General features: G+C 44.1%; 1 protein-coding gene and 1 pseudogene across 17 annotated transcripts in view; one reads left to right on the top strand and one right to left on the bottom strand.

Moving 5' to 3' along the window:
- The window catches only part of ZMYND8 (zinc finger MYND-type containing 8), a 124,385-nt gene that overhangs the window by 56,121 nt on the left and 48,223 nt on the right, over nucleotides 1-20,041 (top strand). For all 17 annotated transcript variants that reach the window (XM_018057984.1, XM_018057986.1, XM_018057985.1 and 14 more), the window contains 4 exons: nucleotides 2,998-3,053; nucleotides 4,320-4,397; nucleotides 5,786-5,901; nucleotides 9,830-10,311. In XM_018057984.1, coding sequence (XP_017913473.1) covers nucleotides 2,998-3,053; nucleotides 4,320-4,397; nucleotides 5,786-5,901; nucleotides 9,830-10,311 — 732 coding nt within the window. The remainder of the gene's footprint in view (nucleotides 1-2,997; nucleotides 3,054-4,319; nucleotides 4,398-5,785; nucleotides 5,902-9,829; nucleotides 10,312-20,041) is intronic.
- On the bottom strand, nucleotides 3,454-4,249 carry LOC102170533 (annotated as a pseudogene).

The raw sequence follows: 20,041 nt of genomic DNA, 5'->3' as shown, positions 1-20,041 counted from the left end.
TGGGGTTCCCATCTCGGTGGCTTCTCTTGTTGCAGAGAACAGGCTCTAAGTGCTCAGGCTTCAGTCATGGGGCATGGGCTTAGGTGGCCCACGGCATGTGGAATCTGGGATTGAACCCGTGTGCCCTGCAGGGGCATGCAGATTCTTACCCATTATATCATCAGGGAAGGCCTCCCTGCCCTTCTTAATGGAGGAATAATTATATAAAATAGAAAGCACAGGTTTCACAGGTGCTTTCCATGAATCTGACAAATGTGTTCCACCTCCGTAACTCCAACCACGAAGACGACCCTGAAACGTTTCTATCACCCTGTTATATCCCAGTTGCCTCTCTCCCCTAAATCCACACTCCTCAAAAGGAATTACTGTTCTGTTTTCTATAACTGAGAATTAATTCTCCATATTCTAGAATTTCATATCAGTGGAGTCTTGACTGTGTTGACAGAGTGTAATATTTTGGGGATTCACTTCTGTTGTATGTATTATTGCTTTGTTTCTTCTTACTGAGGGGTGGTATCAGCATTGTGTCAATATACAATTTATCCATTTCCTTTGTTGATGTTGATGGATATTTGTATTGTTTTCAGTTTTCGGCTATTATGAATAAAGCCCCCTGCCCCCCGCCTCCCCGCCCTGCCCCGTGAACATTGTTACAGAAGTCTTTGTGTGGACGCTCTCATTTCTCTTGGATAAATACCCAAGAGTGGTATTGCTAGATCATTGACTAGGTTTGTATTTAAATTATAAGAAATTTTACCAAACTATTTCGTCAGGTAGTTGTAAAATACACTTCTTCTAGCACTGTACGTGAGAGTTTTTGTTGCGCCATATCATTGCCAACATTTGATGCTGTGTAGCCGTCCTTGAAGGCGTGCAGTGTTATGCAGTGGCCGTTTTATTTGTCTCTAATGACTTGGTATTGAGTACCTTCTGTGTTCATTAGTCATTTATGCATCTTTTGTTGGTAAAACGTCTATTCAGATCTTTTGTTCATTTCAAAAATTGAATTTTTTTTTTATTATTGAGTTCTAGGACTTTTCTTTGATTCTGTATAAAGTTTTGTTACGTTTTTGTGGATTAAGCTTTCTGGACAGATTAGAGGAGACTTCCCATTAAAATCTCTTCCACGGGCACCTTTCCCATTGCCCTGTCTTCTCCCATAGTCCTCTCTGTCTGCCTTCTTGCCAGGTAGATCTTTAAGCGTGTCCTGCCCCATCCTGTTCCTCTAGTCCCCTGCTGAAACCCTCCTCTCTCTTTGCCTTGATGATTTTTCCTTGTCCTTTAGTCTCAGCCTTTCAGTCCTGAGTAGTTTTCCTTTGTGACTCAGACTGTATTACATACTTTTGTTAAGGGCTCTCAGTACCTGTCCTTCCTCATGACAGTATTTATCACACTTTCTTGATGGTGCTTTTTAAATTTTGAGTTGCTCACCAGGGCGTAAGGTCTTTAAGGGCCTATCTTGTTTCCTGTACACGCTTGGGCCTAGCATAGACTGTTGTTAGCTGATGTTTGAGGAAGGAAATATGAGTGGATGACTATCTGCTTAAAGTACATATTTTGCATTACTAACGTGTTTGCAGGGCTGGGGATGCAGGGATGAGAGAAAGAGAAGTATCTAGGCATTGGGAATTTGTGTAAAGGTTATAAACTCAAATACAGAGAAAGGCCAGTACGATCATAGAAACAAGTGAATGAAGTCAGGTAGCAGAAAAACAGAATAAGCCAGGATGACCAGTGCGGGAAGCTGGAGACTGCAGACAGCAGGAAACTCCTATCCGCTCTGGAAAGGTCGCCATTGGAGACTCCAGTGGTTTATTGGGTACAGGGTTTTCTGATCTGAGTTTTCAAACATGTCAGAAATCTAGGTATTTGTGTGTATGAAATCTTTTGCCACCAAATCTATAATTTCTGAAAACATACTGTTCAATACAACATGGCTTTTTGACCTTCTTGTTCTCTGGTTTAGTGCAAAGGTGAGGGATTAAGAGTTAGACCTGGAGCCATAACCTCAATTCATTAGCTCAGTGATCTCATATATGTGATGACTGCTGAACCTCAGTTTACTCTTAGGTGAAATGAGACCATTCATGCTTGCTTCCTAATAAGGCTTTTTTAAGGAGTTAAGTTCATTGCACCAGGCCCACTGGAGTTAGTCAATTAAATGTTTTCTTTTCCCTGGACTCTTAGTATTCCCTGGTGGCTCAGAGGGTAAAGCCATCTGCCTGCAATGCAGGAGACCTGGGTTCGATCCCTGGGTCAGGAAGATCCCCTGGAGAAAGAAATGGCAACCCACTCCAGTACTCTTGCCTGGAAAATCCCATGGACAGAGAAGCCTGGTAGACTACAGTCCATGGGATCGCAAAGAGTCGGACATGAATGAGCGACTTCACTTTCACTTCCACTTCTTGGGTTAGGGTCTGGGACAAGGGGCAGAAGAAGGCTCCTTTATTTATATATTTATTTATTTACAGCTGTGCTGGGTCCTTGTTGCTGCGGGCTTTTCTCTGCTTGCAGAGAGCAGGGGCTGCTCTCTAGTTGAGACGCATGGGCTTCTCGTGGCGACTTCTCTTGTTGCAGAGCATGGGCTCCAAGGTGCTTGGGCTCAGTTACTCATGTAATTTTTCTGGAAAAGGGATCAAACCTGCGTCCCCTTGCATTGTCATGCAGACTCTTTATCACTGGACTACTGGGGAAGTCCAGAAGGCTCCTTTCCACTAATTTGGGCCTTGAAACTAGAAAAGCATCTTTCAAATATTAACTTGTGAACTATTGGGAAACCACCACAAATTGTCATCTTTCAGGGAGTATCTCAGCACCAAAGGTTGGTTCCTGGGAAAAGTCAACTACACTGATGTTAGAAGCCAGACATGTCTTGTTTTTAACCTTTAAAGAGTTACTCCCAAGGGAAAGCAAGTGAAAAGGTTGCTAATAGAGGTATAAATCCTAAGGTGTTTCTGTGTTTCCATTTGAATTAATCCTATTGTCTTATTCCCTTAGGAAATCACAAATTGACACAAATTGCAAAAGTAGTCATCAAAATCTGTGAGCATGAGGTATGTGTTTCCCACTGTCCCCTTTTAAGTGTACCTGGAATGGTGGGTTGGGTGCTTGATGTTCCCATTGGTGGAATTGTCCGAGGGTAGTTGTGGAGATTGGAGAATTTGTTGACGCACGAACAGCGTCTTTTGTCTTTGAGGAAAGTAAAAGCAACAGAGGGGACCCTAGTATGTGATGAAATAACACCCTTGCCTTATCTGTGATCAAGGGGACTTTTTCAGCCTTGACTGGTGGTCAAGCCCTGCATGTAGCGTGGAGTTTATAATTTCTTTGCCCCACAGTCTGTGGCATTTCCCTGGGTCCTTTTTAGTCTTCTTCTTCTTTTTTTTTCTGTTATAGCACAATTTATATATTTCAAATGGACAAAAAAATTAGTATCATTTACAATATCTGAAGATAAACTGCCTTTGAATGGGAGCTTTCTTTCCAGTACTTTGAGGTCTACAAGACGTATCTAGAAAATTTATTACTATGGAAAATGAAGACTGCTTAAATCAAATGGGGGACGGGGAAGGCCTGTGCTTTTTGATTGGTTGATGTAACGCTGTCCTTCAGGCGGCTGAGGGAGTTTCATATTTTCTCTAAACGTCGTTAGGCGCCGAAGCTCTGGCAGGACGACTTTGATGCTGTAAGAATTCTGCCATTGTGCTAGCACTGATAACGGCTCTTGGGTCCACCGCTCCATGAGAACTATTAGCTCCATTCACATTAATTTTTGTTACAAATCTTACAAAGGGGGCAGCTTCTGGGTATTTAGGCCCACATTGTATTTTAAGGCTGTATGTTCGGTTTTCACAAATTGTCCTAGCCCGTGGTGGCTGCCATCTTGCGTCGCTGTTGCTCAGAGGCCGACCCCGTCTTCCCTTTCAGTCTTCTTGTGGCAGGTGTTTGCATTTGCTGTTATTTGCAGGAAATGTCTGAATTTCTCCAAGAATGGCCCAGGTGTCCTGGAAAAATGCCCCCTAGTTTTGATGGTGTGGATGAAATGAACCTCCTGGGCTGGGCTCGGGCTGTTCCATGTGTGTGGGGAATGGACCAAGTTAGGACGCTGGGAGGTGAGGTTCAGAAAGAGATGATGATGGCTTGGGCTAGGTAACTGCATCAAGGTTGGTGAGAAATAGTCCAGTTAATGTTCAGGGTGTTCCCCACCGTGGCACTTAGTTTAGCTAACCTTACCTGCCAGTATCGTCATATATTTCTTGAGGACTTGCAGATATAAGGCCCCTGGGAGTGACACATTCTAACACCTTTTTGCTTTACAGATGAATGAAATTGAAGTTTGTCCAGAGTGTTATCTAGCTGCCTGCCAAAAACGAGATAACTGGTTTTGTGAGCCTTGTGTAAGTTGGGTTTCCTTTTCTATCTTTGTTTTCTGAACTCCCTGTCTTGGATGACCCAGGACAGCTTTCTCCAGGTGGCTTACTGGATGGAACTTTGGATGATGTTTTTAGATAATTTTCTTGCTGATACAGTTATAGTCAGAAAGGAAGTAATCCAGATGGGATAAACCTCTTTGGCTAAAAGTTCAAAGCATCATCATTGACAGGGTCTGTTAGTCCTTGAAAACAGCAGGATGCAGAGTAAAAGAAAAACTCATCAGAGGAAAGACACACCAATGTCATGCAGATAGTGAACCAGTAGTGGAAAATGAGTATGTTTCTTACAAATCACCTGGGTCTATTTTAAGAGGTTTGGAAATCCCTTCTAGGATTAACTCCATGATCTTGCCAAACCATGGTTCTTCTTCTTTTTTTTTTTCCTTTCTTTAAGATTTGATCAATGATTTAATCAACACTGACATAGTCAGAGCTCAGGAAAGAGCAGGAAAATATAGGGTTGTCTGGATTTCCCCTTTTTTTTAAAAAAAAAAAATCTTTTTAATCAGAAGATAATTGCTTTACATTGTTGTGTGATTTCCACCATACACCAACATGAGTCAGTCATAGGCGTACATATGACTCCTCACTCTTGAACCTCCCTCCCACCTCACACCCCATCCCACCCCTCTAGGTTGTCGCAGAACACCAGGTTAAGCTCCCCTGTGTTACATGGCACCTTCCCACTAGCTGTCTATTTTACATATGAGACCATGGTTCTTGAGGATGGGATGGGGGTAGGTCAGTCACCCTCGTTGCCCCCAGGGATCTACATTTTCCAAACTGGTGCTTTGCAGAGAGAGGCGTGTTTTGGGGTGGGCTGGGAGTATGGAGGTGGGGGTAGAGGGAATTGGGCGGCAAGACTTGTCATTAGAGTTGAGAGTCAAAGCATAGCTGATAGCTTTTCCTGCCTTTGGAGATGAATATCTGAATAGTTCAGGCTTTGAGGAGCACTTGATGAAGAATAAAGGTATGTAGTGCTGCCTGTTATTCTGTGCTGGGTGTCATGTGCATTTAACCCTCCAACTTAACGGAGAGTGTAGGTATCACTGTCCCCGTGTTGCCCAGAAAGGGTCAGTGTCCTGCTCACTGCCATCCAGGTGGTAGCGGCACAGCCAGGATTCAAGCCTGGGTTTGTCAGCGCTTGCCTTCTCGGTTTCCCCATTTAACTGCCAGCCTTGCCCAGGCTTACTGGCCACGCATCTGGGGAGACAGACCCTGCTTGAAACGATCCTCTTTCACTTTGTGGCCTGTCTCACCGCTCCCTTGCCTGAACCTCACCTACCGAGCTTTATGTATGGGTCTTGCTTTCGAATATGTACAAACTCGGGATTTTGTTTTTCTCTTCCTAGAGCAATCCACATCCTTTGGTTTGGGCAAAACTGAAGGGGTTTCCATTCTGGCCTGCGAAAGCTCTGAGGGATAAAGATGGGCAGGTGGATGCCCGTTTCTTTGGACAACACGACAGGTGGGAGTTAAACACGGGCTTCAAATGCGTAGCTCCAAGTGAGCCTTTGATCCTGCCAATGAATGCGAGAAGGGGCGGGGGGCATAGCTATTATTTGATTGTCATGATACCCACCGATGATCTTGTAGTTTAAAAATACTGGCCTGGGCTGTGTTAAACCTGATTGTGCACCGGCTTCCGTTTTTTCAGGTAGGTTGGAAAGGATCTTGCTTTCGTGATTTTGTGGATGCAGCCAGCATGGGCATAGGTTCCACGGCTATTTTAAGCTCTGCTGTTCTTTTTTTGTTGTTTTTTTTCTCCCCCCTGCAGTAAATTAAATCACCGCACAAATTGCTTTTCAAAATAATGCTTTCAGGGATCAAAAACATTTCCCCAGATTGCTGGTAAATGAATCTCCCATCGTTGTGTGGGGTAGTCCCCTCCTGTTCCTTTTTCTGTGGAGCTAAAATGGGAAATTAGAAGGGGTTGCTGTTTTGACAGGTAGGAGCCCTCTCTCCTAGCCTTCCTGCCCTCCCCCTCCTAGCGAATCGAATTATTCTAGCTAGATGTGAATTACTCTAGCTAATAGCGGCTCTCTGCAGAGCGCAGCCCCCCCACCTGCTTCAGAACAACAGGTAGACAGAGATGAGCAGCGGTTAATATCTCCGGCTCTCTTTCAGCAAGTTATGTTGTGATTAAATGAGGCAACCCCCCCCAACTCCCCCCAGAGCCCTAGCAGACAGGCTGGAAAGTGTTTGTGTGTGTGTATATTTAAAAGACATATTTTGAAAATTATACCCACCCATAGAACATACAGAAAATACAGTTTATCATTTGAAACAACAGCAGAATCTGAAATAATTGCTCCTTGTAAAATTTTGCTTGTCATCTTTGGGGGAAGAAAAAAACCAAACGAATTTCAAAGTAATCTGCAAAGTCACTTACCAGGAATCCAAGCAGTGCATTGATAGGAAACAAGATGGAAATTAGTGGAGATGGTTCTGGGATTGATGGCAAGTATTATATTTTGATCTTGACCATTTTTTGTTGGGAAACTTTCTGAAATTCCCTTATTCATTGATTCATTCAAAGAAACATATTTTCAGTGTGTGCTGTGTGCCAGGCCGAGTGCATGCTACTATGGCAGCTGACATTGTTTTAAGTGCCTTTTTTAATAGAAGCTGCTTTTATCCCCATTTCCTTGATAGGAAAACCAAGGCCCAGAATTAGAAAGTAGCTCAGCTGTGTGACTGTGTTGCCTCTCAAGACATAGCCTCCTGGAGGCTTCCTGTCACTAAGTAAATAGGATATCCCTTTCAGTATTTTCTGGGTCTTCTTTAAGAAAAAGAAACCCTTTTCTGAAATCACTTGTAAAATAACTTCATGGAACTTAGGGCACCAATGCAAGACAAAAATGGGAGAGGGTACAACCCCAGTGACTGTGGCTGGTCAGCTCCTGGGGGTGCAGGGTACCGGTCAGATGCGTCTCCCCAGTATCCCTCCAGGTAGGGGCTCATCTTCCACCTCACCAACAGAGTGGAGGCTGGCCCAGTGAAGGGGCCTCAGCTGTTGGGGCCGCCTGGAGCTCCCCGCTGCTCCTCAGAGCCCCATTTTGGTCCCAACTCCTGCCCACTCGGCTGAAAGCTCTGGAGGCCCCGCAGACGCTGGCCCTGGGGGCATTTGGCTCCTGCCCAGCCCTCGTTCTGCCTGGCTGCACCTTTGGCTCCTCGGTCCTCTGCAGAATGACAGCAGTAAGTGGGAGCGGATGAGAAGCGGGTAGTTTCTAGCACTCTGAGGGTGCGGGTGGGTATTTTGAGGGGTTCCGTGTTCATATGCATCGTGACCTAGCATCACCAAGAGCTGTGAGCTGTGGGTAGCCAGCCTGTACCCTGGACTCTGCCCCATGGCCAGGCTTTGTTTCTCCCTGGTGGTTTCCTCTTAAAAAATAGGAAGGAGATGCTCTTAACATTTGGGGAAAAGAGAAGATAGAAAGTTTATATTTTCTACTTTAAAATTTTGGAAGACTTGGTGTTGGGTCCACATTCCCAAGGCACTCTGATAGCACCTGAGTAGGGGGTCCTTGCATTAGACCGGGTGTGAGTTTCCCACCCACTGTCCCCACTAAGTGTTGCTCCCCATGGCTTTGTACCTGACTTGAGTTTATGGTCTATGAAATCCCTGAGGTCTCCTTGGAAATGCTGATTCCTACCAGATTCCCATCTACACACTGGGTTGAGGCTAGGGGCATGAGGTATCGCAAAGGCACACCCCGAATGCTCTTATATCTACTCTTGCCTTCCCCAGAGCATGGTGGTTTTGTTTCCATCTCCTGCCTGCCTTCACTTGGGTGGCTGATTCCAGAAAAGCAGCTCACGTTCTAGTGGATTTCTGCAGAGCACACTAGGATGTGAGGGCTGATGGTAGGAAGATAGAACTAGCCTGAATCAAGAGTTGAAGAGCTCATACCTCAAAGCTAATAGGCTGTTTTCCCATTTTTATCCATGTGAATTATCTCACATTCAGAACGCTTTTTAGGGTTGTGGTTTTCTAGTCCGTTCCTTCTAGTCCCGTGGAGAATCGCATTTTTAAAAGAGAAAAGAAACCTCTTTATGTCTGAGTGCATGAGAGTGAGATTTGGGCAATAATTATCTTCTCGGAGGTGTGGTCTAGGATCCAGACTGTTTTCTTACTCTACCAACCCAGAGGCAGAGGGAATTTATTATTTTTTTAATGGATTAAACTGACTAAGCTATTGAGCCTTTTAATGTAGCTGAGTGTCTTGTTCGCATTCCGTCCTTGTGACAGAACATGGCTGTTAAGAGGATTGTTAATTAACCATTCAAACCAAGTAATTTTTAAAAAATGGAATATGTGTTTAAGAATCTTGGTAATTCCACCAGGATAATTTGGTTTGCGTTAAGGAAAAAAAGAAAAAACACCATTCTGGAAACAACCTAGGTGGCCATCGAGAGATGAATGGATGGAGTAAATGTGGTCTCTGCACACAGTGGATACTGTTCTGTCTTAAGAAAGATGAAGCATCGCGGCTGTACCAGAAGGACTTTGGGCAAAGTGGAATAAGCCCTTTCCACCAATACTGCATGATTCCAATTGTAGGAGGTATCTGAGATAGGTTCATAAAATCACCGAGTAGAGTGGTGGTTGCCAGGGGCTGGGGACTGGGGAAAAAGGGTGGCTACTGATTAACAGATAGAAAGTTTCAGTTAAACAGCCTGAATAAGCTTTAGAGAGCTGGCATATACCTACAGCTAGCTATTGAAAAATGTTGCCTGCTCTATCAGTAGACAAAGGACGGTACTGCCATCAAGCCAGTACAGACACCCAGATGATGAACCCTGAGGGAGCTTAGGATGGAGACAAGTGGGTACCTAGCTGCCAAGTGCTCAGCTGCTGCAGCCACCCCCCAGCGGTGCACCCTGAGGGGACTCAGGCTGAGAAAGCCCCAGATAGCTAAGGTGCATGTCAGAGGAAAGATTTCAGTGAACCCAGACTGTTGCATCTCCCTAGACTGAGAAAAATGCTGAATTCCTTAACACAAGCTGTCTGGTTTTTCTTTAATAGGAATCTTTTGAAGTTCTGGCTACCTGGTCTTTGTTGCAAAAGAACTCCTGTGTATCCTGACTCCTCCCTTGCTTCTTTGGAGCAGTCTCTCAGCGTGATCTGAGAGGCTGCGTCCAGGGCTAAAGTCCTCAATTTTGTCTGCCAAATAAAACATAATTCTCAACTTTTAGGCTGTGCTGTTTTTCCGTTGACACAGCAGTAATGTATGATACACTTGTTAAGAGAGTACATTTGTTAAGAGGGCAGATCTCAACTTAAGTGTTCTTGCACAATCAAATTTGAAAAAAAAAAAAAAAAAAAAAAAGATTTAAAAATCTTGGAAACGACCAAGGCTGATTTAAACTCCCTTTCTCTTTTGTGCTCCCAGGGCCTGGGTTCCAATAAATAATTGCTACCTCATGTCTAAAGAAATTCCTTTTTCTGTGAAAAAGACTAAAAGCATCTTCAACAGTGCAATGCAAGAGATGGAGGTTTACGTGGAGAACATCCGCCGGAAGTTCGGAGTTTTTAATTACTCTCCATTCAGGACACCCTACACGCCCAACAGCCAGTACCAAATGCTGCTCGACCCCTCCAACCCCGGTGCTGGTGCCGCCAAGATGGACAAGCAGGAGAAGGTCAAGCTCAGCTTTGACATGACGGCATCGCCTAAGATCCTGATGAGCAAGCCGATGCTGAGCGGGGGCGCAGGCCGCAGGATCTCCTTGTCCGACATGCCTCGCTCCCCCATGAGTACAAACTCCTCCGTGCACACGGGCTCCGACGTGGAGCAGGACGCTGAGAAGAAGGCCACGTCCAGCCACTTCAGCGCCAGTGAAGAGTCCATGGACTTCCTGGACAAGAGCACAGGTCAGCCCCGGGGAGAGAGGGTGCAGGGGGTCCCTGCGACACAGGGGTTCTCATCTGGGGGACACCTGTCTGGCCCTGCCTACCTGGTGAGCATCACAGTCAGAGGGAGCTGGGTGGGGGGATCTCATCCCAGTGGAGCCGATTTTCAACTCTAAGTGAGTAAACCCATTGGGATTCTTGCTGCCGTCGTTCAGTTGCTACGTCGTGTCTGCCTCTTTGCGACCCCGTGGACTGCAGCATGGCCCCACAAATGAGAAAAGCGTTCCCCAAAGGCCAGCTGGAGGTCATTCCTAGAAGTGGGCAGAGGTGGCCAGAAATCCTTCAGAGTTCAGTTCAAATGCCTCGGAGATGAATCACAACTTCCTGCAATTGCTTTTTTTCTTTCTCAAGAATTTCGTTTGAACGGAAACAGTATTTTTCGATCAAAACCAGATACTCGCATTACTGAAGGCTCAAATATTAGAGAAACATGTAAGGGAAACAAGAATCTTCTCTCCCGAGAGAGAGCAGAGTGCTCCCACTTCTTGAATGGTCCCAGCCCACTCCTCCCCGCGCCCCGCTCCGTCTACCAGTCACGTTGCATCTTGTGGTGAAGGAGGAGGGTGCTGGTCTCAGATCAGGTCCCATCTCTGTCATTTACTAGCTCTGTGGCTTTAGGCAAGGCGCCTGACCCTCCCATGCCTTGGTTTCCCCTCCTGTAACACAGCCATAATGATAGGCCCTGCCTCAGTGTTTCTTGTGAGGATTAATGAACCGATATACATAAGGGGTTTAGATAGTACCTAAGATAATAAGTGCTACAAAAATGTTGGCTGCTCTGTTATTTATCCTGATAGTCATTCATCCCATGCTGATACGGATCCGGAGAGGTGTTGTAAAGGAGGGGTGCTGGCTGAGTATAACAAAAGCCAGGATGACTTAAATTGAATTCTTTTCTATCCAGACATAATTCAGTTGCATGTTAAAAACCTATGAGGGGGCTTCCCAGGTGGTCCAGTGGCTGGGACTCTGAGCTCCCAAAGCACGGGACCCAGGTTTGATCCCTGGTCAGGGAACTAGATCCCAAACGCCGCAACCGAGACCTGGTGCAGCTAAATAAATAAATATTAAAAAAAATAAAACCTGTGAGAACTTTATGGTTTTCTCAAGGAAATGGGTTTACTGTCATTTTTCTTGAAACGTGGCCTTTACTGTTTGCTCGCTCTTGTTCTTTGAGAGGCATAGCTAAAAAATAAAAAAGCTTTACATAAACGTGATGATGAACGCAGGCAGCCTGCAGGCTCTGGGCTGAGGAGACTGTTGGTGAACCTCAGGGCACATGCCCCATTCTCAAGGGTTTCAGCCCATGGTTGCTGCCCAGAAATGTGGACTTAGGGTTTCCACGTTTTAACATTCTTATAGAGAAATGCGGAATCTGCCTTTTTATGTAGACTCTCCAGTAATGAAAGTTCAGCTCAAACTGTCTTAAGATATTTGCCAGAATGAATATAGCACATCCACAGGTTGGACCACCAGTATTTAGACTTCTGGCCAGAGCATTACCCTTAGATAGCCTTTCCCTACCCCCTCTCCCTACCTCCCTCCTTTCCTCTTTCCCTTCTTTCCTTCACACAGAACTCTTTAGGGAGCAGGCATCGGGGATTTCCTGGTGGTCCAGGACTGCAAGGTCTCACTGCTGGGGCCTGGGTTCAATCCCTTGTTGGGGAACTAAGATTCCACAAGCTGCACGGCACCCTCCTCCCCCCCGCAAAAAAAAAAAAAAAAAAAGAGGAGCAGGCATCAGTTAAGAGAACATCAATATCCCCAGAAGATAAATGATGAAGCCTTAGTCAATGGTGAATTCAAAAGATTTCCACTCATTTTGGTTCACGCTATGGCTTCTTTCTGGGTGGCTGCTCATTTTCAAGTACTGCTTATAGCTGCTCTCTGAATGGCTCTAGGTGGAGCAGAGTTAATCACCAACAGCTTTTGATTCTTCAGAGTGAAGGCTGCAGTCTCTTCTTCAGTTCTGATCCAGCCACGTGGTTGACGGATTCAAGGTTGAGTTTAGGAGCTTTGTTCTGGGATGACATAATTTCTGTTGACATAGCTTCAGAAAAAAAAACTTGCTCTTTGCCCCCTTGTTTCTGACCAGAGTCCTTAAAGGCATCCTTTTATTCCATGACATGATTTCATTTAAGCCAAGTTAACAACATATGGTGTATAATCACACAATCTCCTCAGCCTCTGAGTTCCTATTGAAATCCTACTGCTTGAGAAAGCGTTTTAATGGGCAGCAATCTCATGAATTACTGTTGCCTGAACTTTTTATATCTGAGATTGTCTGAGGTTATTGATATTTCTCCTGGCAATCTTGATTCCAGCTTGTGTTTCTTCCAGTCCAGCGTTTCTCATGATGTGCTCTGCATATAAGTTAAATAAGCAGGGTGACAATATACAGCCTTGACGTACTCCTTTTCCTATTTGGAACCAGCCTGTTGTTCCATGTCCAGTTCTAACTGTTGCTTCTGGACTTGCATATAGGTTTCTCAAGAGGCGGTCAGGTGGTCTGATATTCCCATCTCTTGAAGAATTTTCCAGTTTATTGTGATCCACATAGTCAAAGGCTTTGGCATACTTAATAAAACAGAAATAGATGTTTTTCTGGAACTCTCTTGCTTTTTTGATGATCCGGCAGATGTTGGCAATTTGATCTCTGGTTCCTCTGCCTTTTCTAAAACCAGCTTGAACATCTGGAGGTTTACGGTTCACGTATTGCTGAAGCCTGGCTTGGAGAATTTTGAGCGTTACTTTACTAGCATGTGAGATGAGTGCAATTGTGCGGTAGTTTGAGCATTCTTTGGCATTGCCTTTCTTTGGGATTGGAATGAAAACTGACCTTTTAGAGTCCTCTGGCCACTGCTGAGTTTTCCATATTTGCTGGCATATTGAATGCAGCACTTTCACAGCATCATCTTTCAGGATTTGAAATAGCTCCACTGGAATTCCATCATCTCCACTAGCTTTGTTCGTAGTGATGCTTTCTAATGCCCACTTGACTTCACATTCCAGGATGTCTGGCTCTAGGTGAGTGATCACACCATTGTGATTATCTTGGTTGTGAAGCTCTTTTTTGTAGAGTTCTTCTGTGTATTCTTGCCACGTCTTCTTAATATCTTCTGCTTCTGTTAGGTCCATACCATTCCTGTCCTTTATCGAGCCCATCTTTGCATGAAATATTCCCTTGGTATCTCTAATTTTCTTGAAGAGATCTCTAGCCTTTCCCATTCTATTGTTTCCTCTATAGCCTTTCTCATTCTATTGTTTCCCTCTATTTCTTTGCATTGATCGCTGAGGAAGGCTTTCTTATCTCTCCTTGCTATTCTTTGATACTCTGCATTCATATGGGAATATCTTTCTTTTTCTCCTTTGCTTTTGGCTTCTCTTCTTTTCCCAGCTATTTGTAAGGCCTCCTCAGACATCCGTTTTGCTTTTTTGCATTTCTTTTCCATGGGGATGGTCTTGATCCCTGTCTCCTGTACAATGTCACGTACCTCTGTCCATCTTGATGCTTTTGAACTGTGGTGTTGGAGAAGACTCTTGAGAGTCCCTTGGACTGCAAGGAGATCCGACCAGTCCATCCTAAAGGAGACCAGTCCTGGGTGTTCATTGGAAGGACTGATGCTGAGGCTGAAACTCCAATACTTTGGCCACCTCATGCGAAGAGTTGACTCATTGGAAAAGACCCTGATGCTGGGAGGGATCGGGGGCAGGAGGAGAAGGGGACGACAGAGGATGAGATGGCTGGATGGCATCACCGACTCGATGCACATGAGTTTGGGTGAACTCCGGGAGTTGGTGATGGACAGGGAGGCCTGGCATGCTGTGATTCATGGGGTCGCAGAGTTGGACATGACTGGGTGATTGAACTGAACTGAACTTTTCATCACCATGATTTTTTTTTTTTTGCTATAATGTGCATACCACCTGTTTTATTACATTCTTATATATTAGACCCACAATTTAGCTTCATGTGAAGCTAAATAAAATACACAAGCTCAGGTGTTTAAATTGCTTGCTTTTTTTTTCCCCCTAAAGTACATGAAATTAGCACATAGCTTGTACAGTAAAACATGTTGGTCCGTGAACCACTGTGGATGTTTCTACACCATATTTCAGGAACCACAGTTCAGAGGAGTATGAGGAACACATATTGTGGGTTTAATTAAACTTCTCTCATCCCTCGAGAGGGCAGAGGTTGAAATGATGCCAGAATTCCTGACAGAGTTCCTCATTATTTGAGTGACTTTTGAGGTGGTGAGTTAGCAGATGCCCCATTTCAGTAGAATTTAAAATCTGTTTCTGAAACATAATCTGCTTGCTAGTATGTGTCTGGGTTATTTTGCTGATCATTAGTTAGGCAGCCAATGAGTAGTGTAGGAAGAGAAGGTATTAAAAATCTTTTTAGTCTTAGAAACTGCCCCCTTTCTGGAGCCAGATGGTAAATATTTTAGGCTTTGTAGGTCTCTTGTCAACTCTGCAATTACTCAACACCTTGTTTGTGTTACTAAAATAGCCATAGGCAGTAAGTATGTGACTGTGACGCTGAAATTTGAATTCCATATGATTGTTACGTTTTCAGGAGCTGTGACTCCTTTTTTTCTCCCCTAAACCACTTAAAAATGGTAAATACCCTTCTTGGCTTCCCAAGTGACTCAGCAGTAATGAATCTGCCTGCATTGCAGGAGATGCAAGTTCAATTCCAGGTGGGGCAGATCCCCTGGAGAAGGAAATGTCAACCCACTCTAGTATTCTTGCCTGGGAAATCCCATGGACAGAGGAGCCTGGCGAGCTACAGTCCATGGGGTCAAAAAAAGAGTTGGACACGACTTAGTGATGAAACAAGAAGAACAGCACCCTTCTTAGCTTGCAGGCAACATGGGTTGGTTTGCCAATATGTGGTACAGACTAAGAGAAACTCTGAGTCACTCTCCTCTTACAGAAGGCAAATTGAGGTCTCTGAGAATGAGGGAGTTCCACAGCCAGATTTTGAGACTGGCTTTCTTTTCCCTGCATGCCACTGCCCTCTGCTGCTGGCAGTGATAATAGCATGTAGTGGAAGAAGACATGGATGTTTGTTGAAATGCCCCCACAATCGTTGAGAATATAACTGAGACAAGACTGTGTTTTATCTAAGATTGTATTAAAATAGTAGCCTGTCATAGGATTGCAAAACCTTATTTGCTTCAGCAGGGAAAAATTTATAGTGTGCAGCATAAACATACACCTTGAAATAAATTATTAGATAAAAATTTCACAAGAGTTTAGAAATCTCCTTTTGTTTAGGGCATTGAGGAGCTCAGAATCATGTGTCTGTAATCCTCAGGGCTGGTTTTAGTCTTCGAGGAGCACTTCGGTCAGCCAGAAGCTGTTCACTCCTGGAATCTTGTCATGTTACGGGTCAGAGTAGTTTATATTCTCCGTGCTTTGTCTGCTTCCTCTCTCTAGACCTCCTGGCCAGAACTGATGCCTTGCCAGTATTTTGCTTGCAGGATCCTGTTGCATTTTATATGCATATTGAAATTATACATAGAAAATTACAATTAATATGTATTAAAGTAAGAATCCCTGGTGGCTCAGAGGTTAAAGCATCTGCCTGGAATGCTGGAGACCTGGGTTCAATCCCTGGGTCGGGAAGATCCCCTGGAGAAGGAAATGGCAACCCACTCCAGTACTCTTGCCTGGAGAATCCCACGGAGGGAGGAGCCTGGTAGGCTACAGTCCATGGGGTCGCAAAGAGTCGGACACGACTGAGCGACTTCACACACACAGAGTAAGAATCCTGGGGCCTGGCTTTCACCAGCCTCTGGGCTAATGGTGGTTCTTTGGTCTTGCAGCTCCTCATGGGTTACTCCAGGGAGAAAGGAATATGGTTTCGTATACACTTTGCCCTGTGAAATCAATACCTATTTGTCATAAAGCAGTGGTTAGTTACAAAAACTAAAGTCAGGGATAATCCCACCCTCCACAGTCAGCCCTTAGAGATTGTTTCCTGAACTTTTTCTTTTTTGGCTGCACCACACAGCATGCTGGATCCTAGTTTCCTCGACCAGGGATTGAACCTTGGCAGTGAACATGAGGAGTCCTAAGCACTGGACTTCTAGAGAATTCCCCGTCCTGAGCTTTATTTCTATGTTAGTTGACACAATCATATGCCAAGTTGAAAACTCAAGTACTTTGAGGGATCAGGCAGATACAGAAATAAGTGAGGATTGGAAGTGATAGGGACTGAACTGAAGCAGAAATCTGCTTGTCTTCATGACCATTTAACCACTCATGGGTGCTGTGTCTGTAACGCTTCTCAAAGCAGTACTGACTCTTCCTGTATGTGTGTGCTGAGCTAGAGACCTGTGCTTTTTTAAAGTCACTGGTGGCCCTCTCCCCTTGCTGGTTCTAGCCAAGTGGGAAGGTTGGCTCAGTGTTGCCACGTTTCTGTGTTGTTAAAGAGAAATCCCAAATATTTTTTAAAATGCAGACTACCCCAGCTTTAACACGTTATCTCCAATTTTTAAAAATAGCTCAGAGGGACTTCCCTGGTGGTCTAGTGATTAAAGACTCTGCTGTCCCAGCACAGGGGGCATGGTTCAGTCCTTGCTGGGATTTAAGATCGCACATGCTGTGGGATCTTAGAAACCAAGACAAGTGAAGAAAACTGTAGGCTGCATCAAATGCACCGGTGAACTAAGTGCTTCGTGGACCACCTCTTTAGTGTAGACCTATTTAACCTTGGATTCTGAATGGGCTTCCCTGGTGGCTCAGATGGTAAAGAATCTGCCTGCGATGTGGGAGACCCTAGTTCGATCCTTGGGTTGGAAAGATCCCCTGGAGAAGGGAATGGCTGCCCACTCTGGTATTCTTGCCTGGGGAATTCAATGGACAGAGGGGCCTGGCGAGCCACAGCCCACGGGGTCCCAAAGAGTGGGGCACGACAGAGTGACTGAAGCTGAACTGAGAAAAATAAAACTGTGTTCTGACCACTTTTCCATGTTACTCAATAACCATTCAGAACAGCATTTCTGTCCTGTACTGGATCACCCAGTGATTCTGTGCTATGTAGGTCCTTTGTACAAGCCACCAAGAGTGGTGCAAGGTGCCAGCAGCCCTTTGAATGTATAGGTTGCTTCCAAAGTTCTGTAAGTAGAGGAGCTGAAGCATGAATCATAACTCCTCCACTGGCTACCCCACCCAGAGTGCTGGGGTGCGTGGGAGGAAAGGGCCCCTTTTTTCTAATTTAATTCTACAGCTTGTATTTCATGTAGTCAAAAGGGCACTTAGCACAGGCTGGGGGTTTTGTGAATGTAGATAATAAATGATGTGTTTTAGCCGGCACTCGTGAATTGTACATCAAAGTAGATTATCTGATTAAATTATTTGTGACTTCAAAGGCAATTAGGTCTTCCTTTGGGCAAGATTTATGGCTTTATAAAAGGATTGGCATCCATTTGAAGGCATAATTGAAACGAGCATTTCCAAATGTCTTTCTGCTTTTGAAAATGTCTAGAGTGATTTAAAACGGGGTTTCTCAACCCCAGCACTACTGACATTTTGGGCCAGATGGTTCTGTGTGGTGGGGCTGTCCTGTGCCCTGCAGTATCCCTGACCTCCACCCATTTGATGCCAGTCTACACCCCTGCCGTGGTCAGAACCTCTCCAGACATTGTCACACACCCCCTGTGGGAGGGGCGTGGTCATCTCCAGTCCTCATCGGGAATCATAGATTTAGGTACCATGCTTTTGATTTTCAGCACCAATAAAACTTTGGTTAGCTTTCAGGTTTGAATCTCTTCAATATTTACATTTCATCATTTCCCCCAAATATAAAATATTCCTTTGAAATTTTAACATTGTAGAATAAATTGTCCATTATTCCATCCTGAGAGGTGACAGCTACTAAGAATTGGGTGGTCCTTCAGATTTTTAATGTGTATAATCACATTGATGATGTCTATAATAAAAATTATTTTTGTGTGTGTGATAGAATGGCATCATACTGAACTTTTTCCTTCTTTCAATTTGGCATTGTGTCTTTGACATCATCTTATTTGCAGGAACTTATTATTGGGCTTCTCTGGTGGATCAGTGGTAAAGAATCTGCCTGCCAATGCAGGAGACACAGGTTTGATCCCTGGGTCAGGAAGATCCCCTGGAGAAGGAAATGGCAACCCACTCCAGTATCCTTTGCCTGGGAAATCCCGTGGACAGAGGACTCTGGAGGGCTACAGTCCATGGGGTTGAAAAGAGTTGGACACGACTTAGTGACTGAACATCAGCAACAGTTCTCATTATCAACAGTAGGTAGATTTTATGAAATCATATGAATGCAGATGTTTTAAACAGATATATCAACTTGTTTTCTTAATGTCAACTATATATAAATATATACAGAGAGAGAGGGAGAGAGAGAGTCCTTTCTCACTTTCTAACCCCCAGTGCTGAAGATGTTTTGGCCACCTTAGTATTTTACGTGTTTCTCTAGATGGTCATGAATAAAAGTCTTCAAGAAGATATCTATTGAATGTTACTGGCATCATACTGAATTCCTCTCACTTCCTTACATTTTTTATATTAATAAGTAAATTTTTACACCCGTTTTAATGCTTCCACCACCAACAAAGCATAGTAAAAGCATTTTAAAAAGAGCAAAATGGTCCATAATCTAAATGCCTCTAGTTGACTTTTTTAAGTGATGAAACAACTAAACGCACATGGTTAGAATTAAAACAGAATGAAACCCAGGCAATATTAGAGCAGGTGGGGAAGGTATATAAGAAAAAACTAAAGGTTTTTTTTTTTTGGTAATCCTTGAATTCTGGGCTCCAGTTTTTCTCCAAAGTTTCTATGGCTATAGAATGTGCTGATAGGAAAAAAAAAAAGTATGCATTCATTTAAGGATGTAGGACTGCTTTTGGAAAGTATTTACACATATGGGGGCATTTGTGTACACTTGATTTTATCTCTTTTTTCCACACGTTTTCTTTTTTGGCTGTACTGTGTGACTTGTGATCCAACCCAGGCGTTTGGCAATGAAAATGCAGAGTCTTCACCACTGGACTGCCAGGGAATTTCCCTGCATGCCCTGTATGTTTCATTTTTATTTTTTAAAATATTTATTTATTTGACTGCATCAGGTTTTAGCTGCAGCACACTAGACCTTCAGTCTTTGTTGTGGCATGCGGGATTTTTTTTTAATTGCCATATGGGAACTCTTAGTTGAGGCATGTGGGATCTAGTAGGCTGACCAGGGATCAAACCCAGGCCCCTTGCACTGGGAACACAGAGTCCCTGGACCACCAGGGAAGGCCCGAGGTGTTATTTTTTGTAACAAGTGTACCATGCATATGGAAAGGCTGTAGGATAGAGCCTATAAATAGACAGACTGTATCTATTTATCTCTGTGCCTCTTTAGCTGGGTTTACGTTTATTTATATCCAACTCAAGTTTCTCTCTAAATGTGCTTCTTGAGCTTTTGTATTTTTTTCTGTGGGCTGCTTATCCATGTTTCTCCCTTGGATGCTTAATCACTCAGAACGCCTTCAGTAGCTGCGGAATATCAAGGAGATGGTGTACCTTGGCACCTGTGTATGAGAGAGGTTTCATTTTGCTTGTCATTATCATTTTGTTATTGCTTATTGTGACCAGTCACGAGAAGAGAAATGGAGGCCTGATTCTTCAATTAATCATCTCACATATC

The sequence above is a fragment of the Capra hircus genome, chromosome 13, assembly GCF_001704415.2.
Source record: "Capra hircus breed San Clemente chromosome 13, ASM170441v1, whole genome shotgun sequence".
Classification (NCBI taxonomy): Eukaryota; Metazoa; Chordata; class Mammalia; order Artiodactyla; family Bovidae; genus Capra; species Capra hircus.
Note: the sequence above shows the minus strand (reverse complement) of the source record. Positions and strands in the feature narration are given on the sequence as shown.